Source organism: Pteropus vampyrus, unplaced genomic scaffold, assembly GCF_000151845.1.
Source record: "Pteropus vampyrus isolate Shadow unplaced genomic scaffold, Pvam_2.0 Scaffold99, whole genome shotgun sequence".
In the NCBI taxonomy this organism is placed as follows: Eukaryota; Metazoa; Chordata; class Mammalia; order Chiroptera; family Pteropodidae; genus Pteropus; species Pteropus vampyrus.
This window is the reverse complement of record NW_011888880.1, coordinates 1,510,227-1,535,331: the sequence shown is the minus strand read 5'-3', so window position 1 is coordinate 1,535,331 and position 25,105 is coordinate 1,510,227. Positions and strand designations below refer to the sequence as shown.

The following is a 25,105-nucleotide window of genomic DNA, read 5'->3' as shown; positions in this document are numbered from 1 at the left end:
TGAGTCACTATTTTCTCATCTATAAAAATGAAAATGCTGGTGTTTGTGATTTGTTATTAGCGTTGAATTAGTCATTCATTTGTGAGTAGCTGGTTCATACCATATCGTCGTTTATTTCAGTTAAAATTATTGTATCCAATCAAAGCTAAGATGTTATCAAGTATGAAAATGCTCTTTATGAAGTATAAGTAAATAATCAGTAATAGAATGGCATCTTACCAATTTGATTTGTTCATTTGTTTGCTGTTTGTGTGAAAAAATGTGAGAAGCGTTTATGTCAAGGGATTCTGAGAATATTTAAAGGATAATTTAAATATTTAGATACTTTGTTAAAATAAAAATTTGAAGGGTACACTATCTTTTTAATAGTCATTAATTTGGCAGAATATTTCACTTCAAGCTTCTAGAGATTTTCCCATCATCTTCCATTTAAAAAGCAAACATGTAGTGAACCTTTGAATGAAATGAACTTTTACTAAACTTTGCGCCTTTCTAGATGTTACCTATTAAAAGTTTTCTAATTTCGATTAAAATATTTTCAAATTTTGGGGTAGGCTGTTTGTTTTGCTACCAAATGAGCTTATGTTCTCATTTCTTTTAGGAAAGTACATAACATTGATTCTGGACCCTTGCCAGTACCAGTTAGTGATAAAAAATCACAAATTAAGCTTTCAAATGTTTACTAAGAAAATAATGAAGAAAGTGTTTTCGATCCAAAAGTTGATGACCAATGATGACCTGAACGATGAGCTTCATGACTGCTATCAGCTTTTACAAGGGAAATCTTTGGATGTTCTCATGGAAAACACTATGCAGAATCTACAACAAGTGTTTGAACCCCAACTATTTAAAAGCACAAATTGGGACATGGCATATCTGTTGACATTCTGCAGCTCAGTAATATTTGAAATTACATTTACAACCATATATGGAAGATTTCTTGCTGGTGATAGGAAAAAATTTATTACTGAACTTCAAGATGATTTTTTTAAATTTGATAACAAATTCCCATACTTAGTATCAGACATACCCATTGAGCTTCTAGGAAATGTCAAGTCTATTCAAAAGAAGCTTATAAAATGCTTGACATCAGAAAACATAGCTAAGATGCAAGAATTGTCAGAAGTTGTTCAAATGAGGCAAGATATTCTGGAGAAATACTATACGTTCAAGGACGCCGAAATAGGAGGTAAGAAACTTCTGAGTGATTACTTGTCTAAAATAGAATAATTTACAATAGACCTTTGAAATAAAAAGACAAAATGGCGACCTTGAAAATTTTTATGCTCTTTCTAATTGGCTAATGATAAAATGTTTTATTCTGAAACAACCCTCTGTGATAATTGATTTTTTTTTTTTTTTTTTGCTGAGGTGTTGAAACAAGATACTTAATGGTGATAATGAGAAAGAGTATAACTAAGCTGCATTTACTCTTCTTAGCTCATCTCCCACCTCCCTACCCTGTCCTCCCCCCCCCCACACACACATTACATTTTAAACTATTCTCATTAAGCAGAAAATTAGACTTCAGAAGCCTATTGGTCCTCATTAGCATGCACTGATCCTTGGCTGGGTCTGTGTCCTAACATCTTTTAATTAGCACACTGCAAATCTAATCAGTGTAATAAACGCTATTAATCTTCCTTTTCACTTATTTTCTCCCAGCACATCATTTAGGCTTTCTCTGGGCCTCTGTGGCAAACACTATTCCAACTACGTTCTGGGTGATGTATTACCTTCTACGGCACCCAGAAGCTATGGCAGCGCTGCGTGACGAAATTGACCATTTGCTGCAGTCAACAGGTCAAAAGCGAGGGTCCGGATTTTCCATCCACATCACCAGAGAACAATTGGACAGCCTGGTCTACCTAGGTAATTTATTTGTATATGTTATGAAGAAAAGAAGGTTACTTCTTCGCAAACTCAGTTTATCTCTCAAAGCTGTTTACCAAGAGGTGGAGGACACAGCTGCCTAATTGACATAATAACACCCATTTACATCAATTATAAATTATGTAGTTTATAGCTGTAGATACTCTCATTGCATGTAAACATTAAGGCCTAGGTAATTAACTATGCGAGGTATGCAAAAGGCTAGACCAAAGCTTTGCAATTATTTGAAAAAAAAGTTTCTGCCTATTAAGTCATTTGATTCTGAGCATCTGTTGGTGTGCTAATGCTTTCCAAACACTGCTGCTCTATCTCTACAAGAGAGGTGTTCAGGGTTTGAACAAGAAAGTATTTTAGAAATGCAACTTATGTGTAAAATGTATTTATTCTACCCTAAAATGGTGTCTATATTTTCATGCAGAGATTAGGATGTTTTATACAGCTTGGAGTGTATGATTCTCAAAAATGTAGTACAAGTGATTTCTGCTGATAGTTGATGATTTAAACATGCTTGGGGGTGGGGGAGAAAGAAGGGAGGGAGGAAAAAGAAAAGCCGACAACTACAAATTACTCCTTGTGAAATGTCAAATATTTTAATCCATTGTGCACTGACTCACAAAACATGCATGGTCACTATTTTAAAGACGTTTGAGGTCGGGAGTGACAAAACTTTTCCTGTTTTTATACACATCTGTATGCCGGAGACATGAGCTTTTGATGACAGTGGATTGCATTCTCCTTTACTGGTTTTGATAAGACCACCATCATTACATGATGAATTTGAATTCCCAAAGTGAAATTCCACATCAGCGAGTTATTCTCTGTTCCTTCTGTACTGATATTTCATCCCGTGGGATCCTTTACTGTGCGATATTCCCAGCCCCTTTGGACAAACACAAGAATAAGTCTTTATATCTTTGTTGCTTTGCTCCTTTGACAATGCAGGCAAGTATTTTAGCCCATGTTGGCCTCAATTTTTATTTTCTAAATATGTTCCAGATTTTTGGTGAGAACTTCTGGGTGCAAAGGCCCTACAGGTCCTGACCACTGGCTGGCCTTAAGAAGAATGGCCCAAGACATTCTTCACACTGGTTAGAATAAAACCCATCAGAGGCAATTCCAAGAAGCTCTCTTTATACTGGCCATTGGCTAGCTCGTTTAGTCAATTAGGAAAAATGTGACACCTTGTAGTTGGCTGTTTTTAGCATATATTATCAAAGTAATTTTACATTTGCTTGGAGAAAGAAAATAATCTCAGTATTATTAAAAAATAAATATTATTGTATTTTTCTTTTGAGAATTATTGAGGAACAAATGAACAAAATCTGCATGAAATACTTGCCTTTACATGGATACACAGTTTTTTCTGGGTAGGAGATTTATAGTTCCTGTGAAGACCAAGGTTGCATTTTCTATATATTCAAGTAATTTTGATTTCATTTATGAATTAGACGATGTATACTGGGAAGCAGAGCAAATAAACTTCAAGGGATGCGTGTTTGTATTCTGCAGACAGTTATTACTCTTAAAAATTTGGTTGACATTCATCAACTCTCTTTTTACTCTCAATTGCTCATTATCGAAAGAAAATATCATTTTAAAATTGTGGTATTAAAGCAGAAAAGTTTTAAATATGTTCGATCAGAAGAAATGGCAAGTTCCGGAGCTATAATTTGGGTCCATTTAAGTCCATAGCTAGAGCTAGGGATTTTCATCCTCAGAGCTCTCATAAATGTACAGCTCACTTACCAGCGCCTTGATAGCCTTTAGCCATCTAGAAGGTGGACCTCTCTTCAGGTTGACCTCAGTTACCAGCAGAGGCCAGGTAACCTTCATTATGAGAAGTTAATTTCCAGAAAATAGTGTGCGTTTTTAGACTGGTTTTTGCAGAGTGAAGCAAAGTTTTATGTAATTCAGTGATACAGCAGATAACCTCTGCATCTAGTCATAGTTCAACCATATTTCTGGATATCGAAAGATTATGATCTATATGTGCAAAAGCCAAGGATTACAGAGTTAAATATTTACAGTGCAGCACATGGTGTGAGTGTATGTGCTTCTTCTTCTCTTCTCTTTAAGGAGACAATTCTGTGTATTCTAAGTACAACTTCTTTTTAAGGAGATATCTTGAATTTTTATTATTATAAGAAGAAAGATCATAAGGATGAAATGAAGGGCTGAATGCTGCATTTTTTTTTTTTTTAACCAGGACGGAGAAATTTGTTATTGGAACAGCAAAGGGAAAGGAGATATTTTTTTACAGAGATACTGCATGTCAGCATACATTTATTATCTAGCAAGATTGAAAAGGAAAGTTAGAGGGCCATAGAAAAGGGTTTCTTATTCCTCAACAAGAAGTATTTCTCCTGTGTAGAGTGATCATAGAAGACAGAGCCCAATGGAGTGTAGGTGACGCAAATCACAGTGTCTGTCCTACTGACCTTCCTGGCTCAATCCTGCAGGTCTCGATGGTCTCACATTTCTTCTGACATCAATATACACTTGATGTCAGTAAAAGTTTAAATGTGTAACATAGAGTAGGCTTTTAAATCTCAAGCCCAAAGCAGTCGTCTGTTGTAAGAGGTTGTAAGGGATTTAGGCTTTTATCCAATGCTCTCAAAATTCTTTCTTTAAAACCACTCTACCCTTGTCTTTTAAGGAAAAAGATAATTTTTTTTTTTTTTTTTTTTTTTTTTTTACTTTCTTTTAGGGTTTTTGTTTTTCTGGTTTTCCTTAAATTTTTTTTTCATTTTGGCAGGGTTTTTTCGATTTAATTTTAATTTTTAAATTAGTTTGTTTATTAATTCCATTGGGTTTCGGTTCCTTTTTCCTTGGGGCTTAATTTTCATTGGGGGCGTTTTTTGTTGGATTGGAGTTTTGAAAACTTTTAGGGGGAAGGGAGGGGTTATTCCAGGGGGGGGAGGTTTTCAAAGTGGAATTTTTGTTCCGGGGTTGGCAATTATTTTTGGTTCTTCTTTTTTCTTTCAGGTTTTCCCGGATTATTGGTTTTAATTACTTTATTAAAAAATGAATTCAGTGAATGTTATCTGTTGTTATCACTAAAATGATATTTAGCCTCAGTGCCATCCCTACAGTGTTAAATTGTTTTCTTCATTTTCCAGTAGTTGTGAACCAAGCTGGTATCAAATTCCAGTCCGCCCTGTCCCACAGGAGGGCTCTTTCTGAGTAGCACACGTGGAGAGAGCAACTGTGCTGGACTCTAAGAAAGAACATAACACAAAGTGGATTATGATTCCTGAACTGCTTAGGTGAACTGCAGACACCCAATTTTGTTCAGTTACATATCCCCCAAATGAGAAAATTTGCAAATATGGTCCAAGTGAGGGATATTAGAATAAAAGGAGGTGCCGTGAAACTAGCACTGCACAAAATTTGTAATACTTTTTTAAAGAGGAGATCATATATTATAGTAACTCTAGAATTAATAGCTTACAGTGATTCTCCAGCTAAATTCTATAAAAGACTCTAAGTCCATTTTTGTGTGTGTGAGGAGTTGGGGAGGAGGGAGAAACAGAAACGATTAGTTGGAAAAAGTACAGATTCTTTAATAACAAATAATAATAATTATTGGGTAGAGCCCATATTAAATCTATTAATGATTTCAATATTTCGAAGCAGTTTTATGGACTTGTATTGTTTCATATGATCTTCACCAAGATACCAGGGAACTGGGAGAGCTATTATTTTTCTCGTTATTTTGATAGATGAGAAAATTCTCAGGTGCTAAATAACTTGCCTGAGGTCACAGAGGTAAAGGAGAGAGTTGGGACTTTAATTTGGATTTTCTGTCCACACCCAGGCTTTTCCCCTCTGGCTGATACCAGAATCATCACAGTCCTTTTCCTTTGTCCAAACTGAGAGGAAAGAGGAATTCTTTGTATCTCGATTCAGCAAAGCCAGCCGTGTTCTGCACATGGACGAGATCTGAAAATGCAGGCTAGATGATGATAGAGTTAGCTGTATTTTTAATTTCAGGATGAGACATTACAAATAAAAATGTTAATAACGATTATTTTACTATGTGGCAGGCACTGTGCTAATTACTTTACATATATTAGCTTATTTAATCCTCAAGTATTTTTATTTTCATTTAATTATTGGATAACAAGGTTCAGAAAGGTTAGTTAACCACCCCAAATCATACTACTAGATAGTGGCAGAGGCAGAAATTGATGCTAGATCTGTCTAACTTCAGCGCTAGCCCATAACACTGTCGCCTCAGGGAAAAATTCTCTAGAGATGTACCGGAGACCTTGACCACTATTTTTAACAAGGATGTGTATCACTAATTCTCAAATGCAGTTGGGTATGAGGGTGAGGTTGGAGCTAGAGGTTCACATCAGAATTTTGTGGACAATTTTTTTAAATAAAAATGTTTCATTTTAGAATAGTTTTAGATTTATGGAAAAGTGACATGGGTAATAGAGTCTCCATTTTCCCCTGACACACACAGTTTCCCTTATTATAAACATTTTAGTGTGGTATATTTGGCACAATCGTAGGTGTTATTTTGAAAAAGCTTATTTAATATTATAAAATAATTGTGTATCTAAAAATTAAAAGCATAAACAATTTAGACAACAATAGTAAAGTTTAACGAAATCCTCTCTTCCAGTGGGGATATGCAAGAGGTATAAATTTTACATTATATTAGAAACTTCTAACGGGAGCTCGGGGGAGAGGCACCTCCCACAAAGGGTCCACCAGGAGTCACGTAGTGAGATTTTTGTACATAATATGAGGAAACATTGGTTAAAAAGTGAAAGACACTGATTGAATGTTTATCAAATTTTCACATCAGCACAAAGCTAAGAGGGTTAGATGATATAATGAATGCCGGAAGCAGAAGTTGAAAGGATCGAAAGAGAAGTTTAATGAGAATGCGGATGATTGTCCTTAGGTCTGAAAATCAACTGCATATGAATAGGATGAGGAAATCAATGTGTGGCTGAGCAGACAAGGGTTTGAAGCAGCAGTTCTCAGCCTGGAATCCTTGCTGGGATCGTTTGAGGAGCTTCAAAAAGCGCTCACTCCTGGTCTCCCCGAAAGAGGTCCTGATGTCATTGGTCTGAAGTGCAGGCCGATGGCTTGAAAAGTTCCCTGGATGATTGTAATGTGCAAGGTTTACACCCACTAAGTTAAAGGTGTTAGTTAATGTGTTGGTTCTGATTCCACTGATCTGGGATAGAGCATTTATTATTATTACTTTTTAACCATTTCAGGTGATTCTAATGGGCAGCCAGCAGTGCTGATAATAATCTCTGGGATATCAGAAAGCTTAAGACACATCAGTGATGTTAGTATTTCAAAAATTTGTTGCTCATTTGCTTCCAACAAAACGTTAATAGACATATGGTAGCGAGGGCAGAGAAAGTAGTTCCTCTCTACTTTTCCAACTGAAGTAGCACACCCAGTTCTGCCACGTTTTAGAGGCACAGTGACTAATTGAATTCATTCAGGATGTCAGGAGACTGAAGGCCATATCTCCTCTGACATGCAGCTTAAAAATGGCATGATAGTCGTCTTTAAATATTTTTAAAGAGCTGTCACATGGAAGAGGAATTAGAAGTTTTTTTTTTTTGTCTTCGTGTTTTCTAAAGGGTGGAAGTTTAAGGGAGGAAAATTTCAGCTCAGAACAGAAAAAATAACTCCACTTAAATGTAGTGACCGCCGCCATTGGAGTTATGGCGTCAGAAATTGTGTGCTATCTTCACCAAGGTCTTTGAGAGCATTCCTGTTTATATGTACCTTTCAACTTTGAACTACCTACATACATTGCAGTGTCCATGAAGGCCAAATCCATATGCTGTGTTTCCTTTTTCCACCAAGAGCAGTGGCCCAGTGCCCTGAGCAGAGTAGTACCTGAATAAATGTTTATGGACTATATGAATGTTGAATTTATATTTCCCTATTTTAGCAGTAAACCAAAGGCCATGTCTGCAGTGCGGAATGAAAGTAGGCATTCGTACCAATTCAGGTTTATTTTTAACTTTACTTAAAATATACAACTGTCTAGCCAAAAATTTGTTCTTTTACTTCCAATTATCTGATGATTACAATTTCAGATTTACTTTCTCACCTGTCTTGAAGGCAGTTACATAAAAACGCACACACATCTAGACCGTGGCTTTATTTCCTCACATCCTCTAGAGCACACTGGCTCCAAGTCTCCCTACTCCCCTTTCTCATCCACCTTCTTTCTGAGACCGCCCAAGCGTTCGGCCCCGGAAGACTGTGGCAGGGCTTGGCTGTTCATTTCGCTCCAGCCATAGCTGCCATCCACTGATCACCATGGCTAATCAGATAGTATGACAGTCTGCACCAATCATTACGATGATCCAAATTAACAGCCTGGCCGTGTCACAGTACATTCATTCCACATACACAGACGTGGCCTCAGCGCGAGGGAGAAACTTGGATGTGCTTATTTGTGTTTGCATTGTAACGTGCATTCTTGATAGTCCTACCCTGCTTCGGTGCCTTAAATCTGCAAATGAGAATCATCTGTCAATTATTACAGCTAGAATCGACATCTGAGGGCAAAAAACAAAACATACACGCCTTTTTCTATCAGCATTTCCTTCCGTTTGCCCTTTCCCTTCACAGTTACATTGTAAAGCATCTTAGCTCAACAGATTCCCTAGCTTTTTGCTTACAACGAATAGTGAATCAGAATATTTTTATATCCCAAAGAGAAACAAATCTTCCCCAGCCAGGTGAAGAAGGTAGTGCAGGCTCTGATGTGTAGGCCAGGTATGGAACTTCAGTAATCCACTTTCCTGGTGTACACCGGTCAGCAAACCTCGATTCTTAATAAAACACAGGCAGCCTTATTTCAATCACCATTGCAGTTGTTGGTGCCTTGCAGTGCCTGGTACAAATTATCCCCCAAATATTTGCATTCTTGATAGCCATTTTTCTACAATGCGTTTAATAAGTAGAGGGTCTTATTACCTGCTAAATGTTAGTATAAATTAACAATCTATTATGCACAATAAGTTTTATAAAACATTTACAGATAGAGATCATGTTTAATTAAAATTAACTTACATATGAAAGCCAAGCTCAGTAATGATCGCAACGACCTTTTATTACCTGCAGTCCCTTGTTTTGGCTGGAATGATTGACAGCTTGCTGTTTGGCTACCATGTTGAATTTCAGCTGACAAGACTTTTCATTTTAACTCAATTTGCCCGCCTATCACAAGCTGGTGGCAGGCCAGACCCAAGTCACCCAGCTTTGCCTCAGCAGCTTGCTCTAGTTCTCATTAGTACGCATTTATTCAGTGGAAATTGGAAGACAAATGCTTGAAGGCATGTGAACTAAGTATAGCAAATTAGGTTTAAAGACTGAATATTTATAAGTGTATGGAAAGTTTTTTTTTTTTTTTTTTAATTCTAGAGCAAATTGAGAACTGAGTGCTAGCTTTGGCATAAAAGAAATAAAGATAGAAGGGGGGGAGGAAGATTCTAAGAATAACAATACTATAAGCTTTTCCTTTCTCTTTTGGAAATATGTAAAATCTCTCTGACAACACCTTCTCAAATACTAACCCGGCCTCTCTTTGGTGGAGTGTTTGCACAATGAAGTTTAGCACCTCATGTGTGAGAAGAGAGAGAAAATGAGGGTCATGTTCAATTGTTGCTTGGTTATCCCTTGGTATGTTTTAAATTGCCTTGTTTGTTCGGCACTAGCACAGAAACAGATGTTGCTCTACCGTGCAGGATAATTTACTGTACCTCCTGGTGCAGCATGGAAGCCCTCCCAGGGCCCAGCTGGTCTGTCAGTGGCACTGGCTGGTGTCTGCTCAACTATGACAACTACAAGTAGAGGCTGCAGTTTTTTTATTGTGCAGTTGTCATTCTTCTCAACATATAGCTCTGCCTGCGTTCTTCGGGGCTGGTGGAAAAGCTGTTGGCTTTTGTGTGTTTGTGGCAACACAGAGCCACAGAAGCCCCACTCTTCATTGTTAATAATAATGCAACTCATTACTTTTGTCATCTAGTGATTATCGGCATGATCGCTCAGAGCGAGAGCCAACGTCGTCTTGCACACATTACTGGTACTGGAAGGTAAAACAGATTTGTCATTTACGATCTGACCGCTAAGCCACACTTTGTGCTCCATTATTGTGATTAACTTCTGCATAAGATATGCTTGCCCAATTGTCATTTGTGATACTGCAGTGGGCGCAAGCTGCCATGCTTCCCGTGAGCACGTCAGCCAATCGGATATGACCACATTATTTGGACTGTTAAATGCCTGCCTTGTCACAGCAGCCACCCCACAATTATTTTGCTTTTGTATTTCTTCTTCCCACACCCCTCCTGGACTTGTTGTCTGAACAGCACTGCTACATATGTCAGCTACCATTTCACACCACAAGCTAAAATGATGCTGTACTGTTGTTGACCCAACAGAGCCAGCAGCAGTCCAGGGGAGGACGACCCTTGCTTTTCGCCATAGAAATGTTGGTCACTGGTGTCCTGCCAGCTAAAATCCATCGCGTCAGGTGCCTTGTGGCTATCCGCAGTAGAGTCCATGTTCCAAAACCAAAGTTCTTTTCTGGCCTCATCACCAACAAACCGATTTGACTCTGCCTGATTATAATAACGAAGGCAGTCCAAAAGAATATGCACAGCCTCACTGTACGTCACATCGGATCACCACACTGGCCACACAGAGCTGACCGCAGCCTCATTTCTTTCGACAAATGCATGCTTAGGGAAAAACCTCCTGGGAGAAGCCACCCAAAGCTTCTTGAAATCTCTATGCAAGCTGGGCAGAGATTTACGTTTTAGTGAAATAGCATTGATTTTTATTTTTTGGCTGGCGCAAGCCCTCACTGACCAGTCTGACTCTGTAATATAGTAATTCGGTACCTATGTTTCGGAGCTTTGCTGAAAACTAGGAAACTGGGCCATTGTGTGTGTGTGTGTGTGCGCGCGTGTGTGCGCGCTCGCGTGTGATTCTACATTGCAAGTCATAAACCAACCATTTGTTACCATGTAAAGGGAGAGAAACACTCAATTTGGAGCTCTTTTTCACATTGCTGATTAGAAGGAATCAAGCTTTATATCCTAGGACCCATTCACGCTGGTGAAAACATAGTCAGTTTTGATTATGAAGGCAGGGATGCAGACCTAGACAGGAGCTACATGCTGATATGCATGCTATCAGAATGATTTATGCAAATTATGCATATTATTCCCAAAGGAATTCCTCCTCAAACTGCCAGGATAAATTGCCGGAAATTAGCCATAAAATCTGTCGGGCTAGGAGCAAAAGGTGAAGGCCACTGGGAAAGCAAGGACATTCCGCTTCTGGAATCTTCCAGGTTATGATGGTGGCTGTTATTTTCACTGGATGCTGAGAGAAAGGAGGTTTTTTTTCTGAATCTTGTAAAAGTATTTTTCCTTTGAATTTTTTCCAGCCAATGCTGACTCACATTTTATTTACAGCTAGCATAAAAGAAATTAGGTGTTGAGCCATGTCAGCAAGCACTACTATAATTACTTTACTATTACCTGCCTAAGTGCTTATTAAATACCTAAGACTGGCTTTAAAGGCATAGCTCTTCTGGAGGTTGGTGACGTAACCCACCAACAGGGGACTTTAACTGGGGTATGGTTTTAATTTACAGTGGGTAAACCAATAACACAGCATTCCTCTCCTGAAATGGTTGCATTTCTTCCTACAAAAATCCTAATTAATGACTTTCTGCCAGAGCACAGCACTGTTGCCTTCTGTCTGCAAAATGCCCCCAAGCGGGGCTTAGACCAGACCACGGCTGTCTCACTCTGTCCCTCCTCACTCTGGCCATGCAAAGCCACTATGGGCTCCAGCTCTGCACTCGGCGGATCTGATTAGGAATGGGTTTCCTTTTCAATCAGAGCTATTGGTGATGAGCTTTAATGGCAAATTTTGGGCACTTCTCGGGACCAGTCATATCTTAAAAAGCTGTTGCTTGCTTGTCTCCTTCAGAAAGCACCATTCTCGAGGCTTTACGACTCTGCTCATTTTCGAGCATCATTCGTTTCGTTCAAGAGGATTTGACTCTACCTTCAGAGACTGGGGACTACCGTCTGCGAAAGGGAGACTTCATAGCCATCTTTCCTCCATTCTTGCACTATGACCCGGAAATCTTTGAAGCTCCAGAGGTAAACAAACATCAGGCTGGTCACTGCTACTTCTCAGAGACTGCAAGCACATTGCTCTTCCTCATGATCTTTTTCTCTCTCTTCCTTTTGCTGCCTTGTTCCAGATGGGATTCGAGACAGCTTGATGGCTTTTGTTTTTCCTTCCAATGGGAAAAATTTCCTATTTATCGAAGTGTTTCCTAAGGATCTCTCTTTCAAATTTCATGTGGCCTATACATAGAAATACAGTGATGGGACTCAATGCCAGTTTCTTCAAATGCAATGGACATTGTACCTTGGCCTTTATCTTTAGGCCAAAATTAGGTTTCATAGAGGGTAAGCTATTGACAGGCAGCTTAGAGAATAAATAATGATGAATGTTTTGCTAAGTATTGCCAGAATTGGGTTGATGTCCTGAAGTTGAATACCATCATGGCCATAGCTAAGGCCATGTACTTTTTCACCTCTTGCTAAAGGTAGGTGCCCCTTCCTGACCAATTAGGATGGCATTATGAACTTGTGATTGTAAAGCCACTGCTCACGGGTGAAGCTCTGAGGGTAATTGTGTCATCTCCTTGTATTTTTTTTCCAAAGCTGGAGTTAATGAATATCAAAGACTGGAAATTAATCCACTCTGGCTCATCCCTTAACACCACTTCAGAGGTTCACCACCTGCATGCAAATTGAATGCAGTCTTGTTCTGCCTGTGCTTCTTGTGAAGTCATGCTGTTGCTGCAGTGGTTTTTGTATATAAAATGCTATTTTTTTTTCCAAAGGGAAATTCGCATGCTCTTTTTGAGCAGTTCAAAAGCCAGACCACTTTTAAAACCAGTTTCTGAGTGAGATGTCTTACAGCCAGGCTGGATTAAAGTATTGTTGAATTTTGGAAACTAATGAGAAGAGGACAGACTTCCAATACAATGAGATGATCTGTATTGACTTCATCCAGCAGGGCAAAATTTTTTAGAGGAGAGGAAAACATCCCTGTGGTTTCTATGTGTTTCAGAAGAAGAGGCATTAAATGAATGATGATGGCAAGTTGGAACTAGCATATTAATAAGTGAACATTTTGCAGATAAGCTTTATTTCCTTATTTGTAAACATCGAAATTTTTACACGTAATTAAATAGTCAATAAAAAAGAGCAAATAAATAACTGATATTTGAAAAATATTTCTTAATTTTTGAATAGTTTTGCTTCTAGCTATAATTTTTAATTTGCGTTTCATTATGTTATTATTCCAGTAGTCTCTTTTTCATGTCACAATAGTAAAATTAACATTAAAGTTATCAACAAATACACAATAAACGTTTGCCAGATTACCTCTATTTTTATGGTACTGTCCTTTGGCCTCCTCCTGCCCTCCACCCTTGCCCCTGTCCCCATGATGGAAAAGACCATGAGTTAGGCTTTTAGGAATTTAAAAACCCAAGTTAAATGTTGAAAGCATGCTGATTTATATCTGCATTCCAGTATTTCTGTAGAATACTAAATAGCAATGCCCAAACTTTACGTAATAAATCGACCGGTCTTAAGAATAATTAGACAGGTTTGCCTCGTACTAAATCTGTGGAAGAACAGAATCGCGATATTGTGAATACTGACTTAGCATCACTAGGGTGGCTCTCACTTAAGTTGACGAGCACTCTCTATTATTTACTAGGCCCAACGTTAGCCAGTTATGTCTGACTAATGGTAAAATTAACTAGCTAATTTTTTTGCCATGGTATGGTTTTTTGTGGAATTAGTTGAGGAGTGTTAATTATAGTTTGGAACCATTTTTACATGATTTGGCAAGGTCTTATGTAATCCTTCATTCTATGAACATTTACTGAGCATTGCCCACTATCAGGCATGTAGATCAATTCCTTTCGTTCTTAACTTAGAGCAATAATGTGTTATAGATGTTCATATGACAGATGCCCATCCAAACAGCCATGCGCTGACAGTAAAGAAGAGAATTCTGTCCTTGGCCATTTGTTGCTAAGAGCACTGGCCCAGGAGCTCATCAGAGGTTTATATTCCCCACTTCCTGTCTTTTGTACACTGTGGATCTTGAAAGGGAAGGCCAGGCCTTAGATATAGAAAACAAGCAATAGCTGTTGGATCAAAACTGTGAGGAAAGACTAACTCCAGATAAAAGTGTAGTAATTCTTGGAACACAGAGCCTGAAGAGACCTAGCATAGATTCTTTCAACCCAACGAGGCATAGTGTCAGGACATTCAAGACTAAGAGACTCTAGAATATTACATTTCTGAAAAAGGACATGGTCTTCCTTCATACATGTCTCTATTCCTGAATTTCCTCCCTACTTGTCCACTCAGATGGCTCCAGATTACTCCACAAGAATCACTCGTAATCACCTCTTCCTTCACAGTGTCCCCGATTCCCACCTTATTCCTCAGAACTTGCCGTTGCCCACTCTGTGGCCTGTGTGTACCTTTTATTCATTTTATTATGGTGCACAACAGTATTTTGCAATTACTTGTTGACTTGTCTGTGCTCCCGTTTGCTATAAGCTCCGGAAGGAAAACGGTCCTGTCACTATCTTCTCTGCCTTCTTAGTGCCTACCGAGCACACGGGAGGGTGTCCATAGAAGGTCGATACATAAGTGGGGTGCTGGGTGGATTACTGTACTGAAAATGAAAACACACTCCAGATGAAATTTAAATCAACATGGCTATTGCATGTTCAAATATGCTCTGGGCCTAACTAGATCAAATAGATGAAGTGGCTTGTGTGTAAATACAGCAATTCTATCAGGAGTGGTGAGAACTATGGCAAAGGGAGAGCCCAGGAGGCCGCTAAATGAGCCCATTTGGCTACTTCCGAACTAACCCTCAGCTCTTACAAGCATGTAGACCTGGTACGGCCAAGTCATTTTTTTTTTTTAACTCAAAAAACGGATTTCTGAATAATACTTAAAATGTTTAAATATTTGGAAAAGTAAAGTTTAAAACACAGCGTGGGCTAAACAAAGTGTTTGGCGACCTAAGTGGGTCTGTCAACTGCCAACATGTAACCTCTGTGTTAAGAATTATTTTCCTGAATATTGTCTGCTTAGCTTATTGTAATGTAGCCAGTCCGGTGGCTCTTGCCCATGTGGGAAAACAAATCGGCAAGTAAAAAGTAAACCATGAGAGAGAGTGAAGGAAATACCACTTTCCAATTCTTTCTTCTTCTCTATCAATCTAAATGCTACCCAAGAAAGTCTAGATAAATTAGCAAGGAATGAGAAGCTTTTCAAAATTTTCTGAAAGGTTTCTCAAATTTATGTTTATTACCAACCAGAATTTAAGCCCTGGGTCTCAAAGAATCAGTAAATGATGACAATTTTTTTTTTTTTTTTGGTCAAAATGCACAACTGGAGCTACAGAAAGAACAGAATCTATTGGGTGTTTTCCCTATGGCCAGAGGTGCTAAGATATAAAAGGAGGCCTGGGGAAGTCCATATGGAAGAAACAACAAATGTTTAAGTTAGTAACACATTATCAGGGCCATGTAGCCTCCTAGAGTAAGAACACGGTGAAATAACAAAGAAATTACAAAGCCATGAAGTACCCCCTAAAGCTCTGAACTTGAAAAGTTTTACTTGACCTCATGCAAATCTGCCCTATCTACCTCTTGGAAGTGTAGGGATTAATAAAGTGATAGATGACTTTGAAAGCCCTTGAAAAAATTCTAAATTACTATAAAAATTGCCGTATTGGTATTATTTTGGTTATTGTCACTGTTCTTAAACTATTCTAGTCATGACAAATGAAGAAATATTCTGAATAATAAATTTTTGTCTGTATCTCAACGTGGAATAGAGATTGTGCCCCCAGTATACGTCAAAGAAACTAATGTATACTGAGCATCTTCTATTCAGAAAGCATGCTGATGGTCATAACGAGTGACACAAATGAAAAAGACTTCTATCCTTAAGAGTTTATAGTTTAGAGGCTCGGCCTTATCACATGGCTTCATTCTCATATCCAGATGCTTCATGTTGAGAGAGTTTCTACCATACCAGTAAACTGGCACGTCATACCAGCTATGGTGGAACCAGCTGGTAAACCAGCACTCAAAAAACCTTGGTTTTGTCAGTTTTCATGGTATAAATACTCCCACCCTGGCTGATCCCATGTTACCAACGTGAAGATTCCTACCACAGAGCTGAGAAGAAATGAGCTAGTACAAGCTGGCTACAGCACACTACTGCCTAGAACCCAAGTCATGGAGATAAAAAGGAATTTCTGTCGTCTGTCATCTTGTTCCCAGGAAGACTGACTGTAAACCATGGGCAGCAGTGCAGCCCTCAGTCATCCACGTAAAACAGTGACAGTTTTTATTTCTAGGAAGTCATATCTTTTGTCAAATCTAGATTCCTATACTCAAATGATGAATCAAATAAATACGAGACCTGATCATACTGGATGTCACCTACGTCAGCAAGACCATGTTTTATGCCTTTTTGCATTCAGGAACTACTTTTAAAAAAAAAAAAAAATCTGTTGAACTGAACTAAACATAATATTTGGAGAACACAAATTAGGGTGTTATACAATGTTCCTCGTCACTTATACCAAAAATTCTTCTCCATCCATAAAATTGAGTCATCTATCCAGTCTTGATGTCTAGTGCTAAATATTATACCACTTTCCCTTTGTAAACACTGAATATTCATCTACTCTTCATTCTCTACATGTTTATTTACTCATTCAATATTTCTGTTTTCTTCAAAAGCTTGAAGATTGCTTTTAAAATATACTTTATTGTCATGTATTTATTCATTAATTCGACAAACATATATGGAACCTCTACTATGTGCATAGCACTTTGTTGGGTGCTTTAAAAATAGAGATAAATAAGACAGTGTGACTCCAGTCTCCTGGAATTTCTTGGCTCTGCCATCTCCTGTGGGTTAGCTCTGTCTTCAGCCTGGTGGCAGTGAAGCAGCGGCAGTGGCTGGCATCATACCCACATATAACTAGAGGAGAAAGGGTGACGGACCTTTTTTGCTGTTTGTTTTTCTTCCTTCACAAGAAGGGAACTCCCAGATGTCCCCATAGCATGCTTTTCCCCCATAGCATGGATGAGATTGGTTCACACACCCCGACCTAAATCAGAGGCCCGAGTGATGTGATTACCACGATTGGAGCCTGGACAAATCTTACACAGAAGAAAGATGTTGAGGAGTCAACCACAACAATCGTTAGAGGAGCAGTGGGGAATTTCAGCGTCTCATTCTTTCTCTTGCTGTTTCTCTGTTCTCATCCACTTAATGATATTGTGTTTAATTGACCCTCTTTAATTATGAAGCACTGAGCTATTATGGTTACTGCAAAGAGTTTAAGTTGATATGATGAATCCTGTTTTTAACTTATTCCACATGAACTTTGCTTCTTGAGCTTCCTAACCCTTTGTTCTATATCGCCGTGTCCCCAAAATCTTAGGGATGTGACTGTTATGCCCCTTCTCTTTTGGGCTAAAACCAGATGATATCCCAACCAGCTGCCAGAAGCCCTTCCTCATGTTGGCCCTGGAAATGGAAAACAAACTGAAAATAAATTTCTACTCAAAAATATATTTATGCCTATGTGCGCTTTGACCTCGGTGATAGTCATAGAGCAAAAGAATTGGTTTTTTCTTGTTTCATGCTTAACCAACTAAATAAGAAGTTCTAAGATGTTTATTATGGGGAAACTGAATAGAACGTAATGGAAAACTAGAGGAGAGGCATTACTGATTGACTAGAAATTTGAGTGAACGGAAGGTAAGCACTAACTGAAGGTCGCAGGGGTTGGGAGCATTGTGTGTGTGTCCCGCTGGCCTCTCAGAGGGCAGCGTGTTCTCTTTCATGAAGAAGATCAGGAAAGCCATGACAGTTTCTGGCTTATTTATGAAACTGGGGCATTATGAAGTCACAGTCAAGCTAAATTTATCTTTTTTATTTTCTGGCTTAAACAATGGGGCTCCAGTGGGACCACTTAACAAATCATTTCATGGCAAAATTGACTTAAACTGATTTGGCCTAGGCCAGGAGCTTGTAGGGAGGGCACTGGTCTCCTAAAATTAGTCAGTAAGAAGGAGGAAGCAAAGATTCCGTAGTCAGGCAAGTCGTCCGGAGCCACGTTGATGGACAGAGGTCACCAGGAAAGAGTGCCATGTAGTAACTCTGTCCCCAGTAACAAACTGTACATCAAAAAAGAGTGCCCTCATTCATGACTACAGGGATGGACAGGTGCGTTTCATTCCACACTGCTTAGATCCTTCAGCTACATCCCAGAACTGTCTGCTGAAAGATATGCTTATGTTCTAATGCATATTAACTTTGCCGTTATGATTGCACCCACTTGCAAGTCAGGGGGCACAGAAGCCACCCAAAGTGTGTTCTATAAGTGTGAATATTTATCAGAATAAGTATCCTAGGTAAATGAAGATAAACTCAGTAGTTTTAAAGAGAATAATTTCTCTGACATTAACACTGGCGTTTTGAGTGAGAAAAACAGATCATTTGTGATAGATTCAGAATCTATCCCCATATCGTAGGCTCTTCTCTATAACCTGAGATGCTTTTGATCTGAACTGCTTCTTTGTCTTTGACTTCATGGAGTCCCTAGCAAACTTGTGTGGCGAGCAGGTCTAATTCTAATGAGCACCAAGTACAGGAAATATTTGGTCGTTTTCATGCATGCCACGTGTATTAATTTAATCAATGGTATAATCCACCATGGGCTGAAATAAGGTTGCTCAGTCTCCTCTTGGAAACTCAAGTGAGTAAATTAAGATGGCGGGCCAAATACCCTAGATGAACCAGTCCCATCATTTGCTGTAACAAATACTATAACTCATTGATGAAAACATATCAGGAACACCTACCACCCTAGAGCTAACCCAAAGACATATCAGGAACACCTACCACCCTAGAGCTAACCCAAAGAGAGTTCGTTCTAGTAGAACCGTCATAGGAGAAATTCAGTACAATATCAAAAAACAAGCAAGACCGATTATGGGAATCTTATATCTATTTAATCCAAATTGCATTGGGTTAAATAAGCATTGCGTTCTAAGCTCAAAGTTCTCATCCATCAGTAGCTGGGAAGGAACAGAAGAAAAGTATATCAGAGATCTTCAGGCAGCTCCCGTTCATCATTCACAGTAACAATGGTGACAGTGCAGGAGACCTCAGCATAGGAGAGAAATGTGAATTGGAAAGAAGTATATAGGTGTTTGGATTTCACTCTGATATGGAAGAAGTAATTTCTTAGTAGCGTTTGAGTTTTTCGAAAGTTCATTCATGATTTGCACTTTGTCAAGTTTTACTTTCTGGTGTTTGCTGGATTATTGTAGGAGCCTTTGAAGACAGGCAGGTAGGGGCTGGCAACTTTGTGGATCTGAACTCAAACTATTTCATGTAAATTTCTTATTTTAACCCTCTCTATTTCTTCTTCACAGGAATTTAGATTTGACCGTTTTACAGAAAATGGTAAGAAGAAAACCACCTTCTTCAAAAGAGGGAAGAAGCTGAGGTATTATTTACTGCCATTTGGATTTGGAACCAGCAAATGCCCAGGCCGATTTTTGGCAGTTAATGAAATAAAGCAACTGTTGGTTATACTTTTAACTTATTTTGATTTAGAAATAATGGACGATAAACTTATACAACTAGACTATAGCCGCTTCTTGTTTGGTATTCAGTACCCAAATTCCGATGTTTTATTTAGGTACAAAGTCAGATCTTAAAGAAACTAAAAGAAAAGAAATCTATCAAAATTAACCTAAATGTTTTCAATTCATCTATTTGTTTTTAATTTCTGCAAATGTAATAGCTTTGCTTTGTTTGTTTAAAAAATGCCCATTTTTATTTGTTCTGAGATCAGTCTAATTCTCACTTGGTCATAAAACCCATCAGAAAATAAAACAGAATGGTGGCATGAAAATGGACGTCAAAATCAACATAATAAACTTAAAATAGGGTTTTTAAGTTTCTACCTATTGTGCATTTCACCTGTCATAGAAAACAGATGGTAATAGATTTGAGACTGTGGGATTTTTAAAAGTCACTCGAATTCTTCTCTAATATGTACATACACACTTCATGCATTACTGGAAATTTGTGCTGGAAATGGACTCAGTCTCACAACTACAAATTCTCAGAGAAGAAGGAAATTAAATTTCCATGAGAGAGACTGGATGAAAATGTTCCCTTCACATATAATATCAATAATATCTATATTGCCAGGTGTGTTTGCATTAAATGAGTTTTGCAGTAGATTAAATACTTCAACTTCACTTCAATATTTAATCATCCATAAATGCTCTTTATTACTTTGTATACCATGACTCGATAGAACAAAATTTCTTGTTCTGTACAACTGTTTATGTTCAAGTTAGACTCTGATAAGATTGAATGTATAAGAACACACAAAACCTATTATATATTCAGCAGTTGCCCTAGACTTTAGTATTAGGTTCACTGTGGAAACAAATGTTGAAATCATTCCAAGGTTGATTATAGCATTTGGCTTTAGCGTAAACTATAAGGTTTATGCCAGTATTGCAATTAAGTCTTTCCTAAATGCTTCTGTTTATATAAACTGAAAAACTAGATAGCAGTATTTGTTTTTGACACCTCACCTTTTGGACTTGGAGTTTATTTGTTTTACTTTGAATGTACAACATTTGTAATGGAGTATAATTTCCATATGTCGCAATGCAGCATTGTGTCCTTGATTCAAAGATTTCTAATATCAGATTATCAAGGGGTTGTCTCGCATCTGACATAAATGATGATGCTTTGTATAAATAGGCAAAGCAGGTAATAAAATTGGGTAATTTGTGCTGTCTTAAGTAGAACTTTTAATATTTCAGTAATGTGCTATTTTTTAAAAAAAAAGAAATTATTTTTGAAATAACATTATAAAATACTCACCATACTTAATCTTCTAGCATGTATTTTTCTCCTTCCTGAAGTACATGCTCTAAGCAAATGTTTCTTAGTGAATATCTACTGGTCTAACATCTACTTTTGTTTGATCGAAGATGTTTTTATTTTTGCCCTCGATCTGGAAACATATCACTAGGTGCACACATCTGGGTCGAGAGTTATTTCTTCAGCAGTTTGAAGATATTGCATGTTCCTAAGGCTTCCATCGTTGTCGTCAAGAGGGTAGCCTTATCAGTTTAATTATTCAGTAGGTAGTCTGCCTCATCTCTCTGATAGTTTTAATATGTTCTCTTTGTCTTCGCTGTGCTTAGTCTCTTTCTATTTGCCTTGCTTGCGCTTCTTGAGTCTGAGAATGTGTGTCTTTTATCAAGATATTCTCAGCCATTATCTCTTTTGAATATTACTTCTCTTAGACTCTGTGTTAGATCCTCTCACTCTGAACTACATGTTGTTCGACCTTTTCTCCCCTTATTTTGTATTTCTAGTTTACATTCTAGGTAATTTCTTTAGATATCTCTTCTAGTTTTTTCCCTATACATTGTATCTAATCTGCTCTTTAACTTATCCATTGAATTTGTTTTTTCCTTCTTTTCATTTTAACCTCAGGTTCATATTCCTTATACCCTCAGTTCATGGTACACAATTAGAGTTGGTCCAAACAAAGCCCCTCTGACTTTATTTACTTATTTTACTTATTCTATTTTATCCCTAACCTCTACCATCATACTCCTCCCCATCATAGGCAAACATTCTAAAGTGTTTGCTGTTTATCTTTTTATAAAACATATATTATCATCTTGGGTAGATGTTTTTAATTTACATAAATGTATTTTCTATAAGTCAGATCCTTCTTAATTTTCTTACGAAGCTCAATGTTTTAAAAAATATATCCATATTGCTTTATATATATTTAATCTATTCTTCTAACTGCTGCATAGTGTACCATAATGTGTACTCATCATGTTTTAATCATCTATTTACCCAGGAAACTGTGTTGGTGGGACAATTAATTTGAGGGAAAAGCCAAAGCCAACCCTAAAACTACCCCTACTTGTCCTTCCCCTGGTGCCCAGACACCCTCCATCCTAAGCTGCTGCAAACCCTCAACCCCCGTAGCACACGCGTGTGCGCACACGCACACACATTCGGCTTGGGCCCTAGGCTTTCTCTCCGGCATACCACAAAGCACAGCCTCCTTTTCTACCAGGACATCTAATCTGCCATACTGCCTGAAGTGGAAACCTCCAGATTTTTAAATTCATCTCAAAAGTACACTTCCGTGATGTTACAGCAGAGACGACACAGGAAATTATTCTCTTTTACTTTCTGCATAGTTTATAATTAGAAGCACATATAGGGATTTAGAATAGAAAGTAGTATATAAAATGGTTCAGAAAATATACAAAGCAGTGGACAGTAGAATCAAAACAAGAGAGTCTTGCGACAGGCTTAAATCTAGTAAAGTGTGTTTATGAATAGAAAAAGAATGTCATGGTGAAATAAGTTAAAAGACATGGATTCTAGCTGTGACATAACTGGTTTATCATCAACAAGTCACTTTGCTTCTCACTGCTTTAGTTTCCTTATGTGCAAAATAAAAATAATAAGGCCTTTTCAACACTGCAGTTCATCAGGAGGTTGATGATGAACACAGTAACGTGTGAACTTATTTTTGAAAAGTAGAATGCAATATGAAAATGTAAAGTTGTGGAAGACATACTTTAAGAAGTTTGTGCCATTTAAAAACTGTTTCTATGTATTTGTAAAAGGAAATGAATTTTTGTCGTTAGTTTATTCATTATTCACTTATTCGACTAAACATTTGTTAAACATTTCCTCTATTTCTAGATATGATGTTATGCCCTGGATCACCCTTCTTAAAGAACACACAGTTTATTAGGGAAAGCGTCCCATACACAGCTCATTTATTATAAATGTAGTTGTAAGCAATAAATTCATCTCTTTAAAACTATTCTAAAATTCTGATATATCACTAGTTCTAACTAACCATCTATCATTTATTCCAAAGAAAAGTCCCATAACGAAAAATTACTATGTGCAATGAAATGTACATCAGGTATCGTGATTATATGGTAAAAATAACTAAAACCAAATAAAGTCATTGGGGCTACAGAATTTTTTTAAAACTGTATTTTATATATCGTAAAAAACCATCTTTCTATTTGTACAGCCTCCCATAAGTTTTAAATTAAAAGAGATGAATAACTAATAATGTTTCATTTCAGTGACCAACAGTATGAAGCATTCATTTAGCAAAAACTAAATGTTCCGAAGGTAGTAAGAAAAAAGCTATTTATCACTAAATAAGACATTCTGATAAGCAACTCATATGAGAACCTTTATCTTCCTTGTTTTGGCTTTCCTACACAGTTGATTCTATTTCTGCATTTCATCATTAAATTTTGAGTCATAAGTCTAAGACAAAGGAGCTTGCCTACTCAAAATTTGCATGATTACTCCTGCTTATTTTCTCATAAAGAATAATTTGGGTACCTTTCCCTATAAGCATCTTCTAATTTAACAATGGAATCTTAAAACCAATTTCAATGATCAAAGCTAAAATTATCTAGGTTTTGATCTTAGTACAAAATAATGTCGATAATTATAAAACAAGAATTATGTGCCCATAGAATGTGCTGTTTTAAACTATTAAATTCTCCAATATTGCAAACTATTATTTACTTGAGCTGCATTATTAGGTATTCATATTCACATACTCAATTAGGGAAAAGTTAGCAAACCAAGATTACATTCCCTGTAGCATTATTTTAAATTATAATGAGCAGTCACATAAAACTCTAGTATTTCTCCAAAGCAATTATTACTTACTCTACTTTATAGTGTTAATCTAAATCAGTGATCATTAATGTTTGAACCTTTTAGCTTAAATGTTTATTCTGTTTATAATACATTCTTGAATAAAATAAATTTAATTCATAAAACTCTACTAAACAATTTTAAATAGGAGATAATTAGGCAAAACTTATGTTTAAAAATATTTTTAGGCAGAGGAATGCTGTATATTATAAAAAAACTGTTGTCCTGAATTGTTTGTTCAATATCATCTTTTGATTTTAAAATGGTATATATGTGGATTTATGAAGAAGCGAATTATCTTAAAAAGATTGTGAGGAAGGTGCTTTGTAAGTCTATTTTGTTTTCTTTTATTTACAACAAAAATTCAATAAATTAGTTTTTGAAGCACAGATGAGTGACCATGTCTTCTTTCCCTACGAGGAATGTGTTAGATTTGATTACAAATAGCAAATTATTCCGAAAATAATTTTCCTGTCCTCTCCCTCCACACTCACACACATATACACAGATTCTTATTTTCTGAAACTCTCCCTAAAAGTTCATTAATTGTTATATTCAGAGTGTTTATTTTTCCGAGTGATATATTTTTGCTTAGTTATTTACATGGGAAGTAAACACAGAACCAAGAAATATCAGCGACTGGTAAGTTTTTAAATAAGATCATTTTAACCACACTGACCTTGCCAGGCTACAAGTCTTAATAATTGTTCATATTCCGTGGAGAGATGGATAAGTGCAACAAGAAATGGGAGCGAGATCACATCAGAGCTGGTCTTTGTCTTCTGCCTATCGCTTTCCCACAAATAATGAACGAAGCAATAATATTTGGACAGTATTCTATTTACTCATAAGGCTGAAATCCAAACTGTAAAAAAGCACATAATACGGAATGCTGTCGATGAAAATGAGATGTGGCTCCTTTAGTAACTGTACTTGCAGCATTTTACTGGGACCCCTGGCTTTTCCAAGAAACACTCCCATGAGTCATTAAGGTTTTACGGGGACTCACCTTAGACTCTGAAGGTGTTCGTGCATATTTGAACTAGTCAGTTCAATATTGTCTAATGATCGGGGTAAATTATGTCATTAAATGGACAATCTATGAAATAATTATCTTTGTTTTCAATTTTATGCTAAAAAGTGTTAATTGAGTAAATAAAAATTTTGCAGACCTCTCTGGAATTAGCCATGATCGTGTGAGGAATAATGTGCATTTTCTATTCAGGATATAGCTGGACAAGAGAAAATACTCAATGGTTAAAGTAGATAAGGGTTCGATACAG

General features: G+C 37.3%; 1 protein-coding gene across 1 annotated transcript in view; it reads left to right on the top strand.

Annotated features, from left to right (window-relative positions):
- Positions 1 to 24,211, top strand: part of LOC105295064 (25-hydroxycholesterol 7-alpha-hydroxylase) — a 168,041-nt gene extending 143,830 nt beyond the window's left edge. The window contains exons 3-6 of the mRNA XM_011364585.2: positions 602 to 1,189; positions 1,666 to 1,872; positions 11,896 to 12,071; positions 19,493 to 24,211. Coding sequence (XP_011362887.1) covers positions 602 to 1,189; positions 1,666 to 1,872; positions 11,896 to 12,071; positions 19,493 to 19,780 — 1,259 coding nt within the window. The 3' untranslated portion in view covers positions 19,781 to 24,211. The remainder of the gene's footprint in view (positions 1 to 601; positions 1,190 to 1,665; positions 1,873 to 11,895; positions 12,072 to 19,492) is intronic.
- The last annotated feature ends 894 nt before the right edge of the window (positions 24,212 to 25,105 follow it).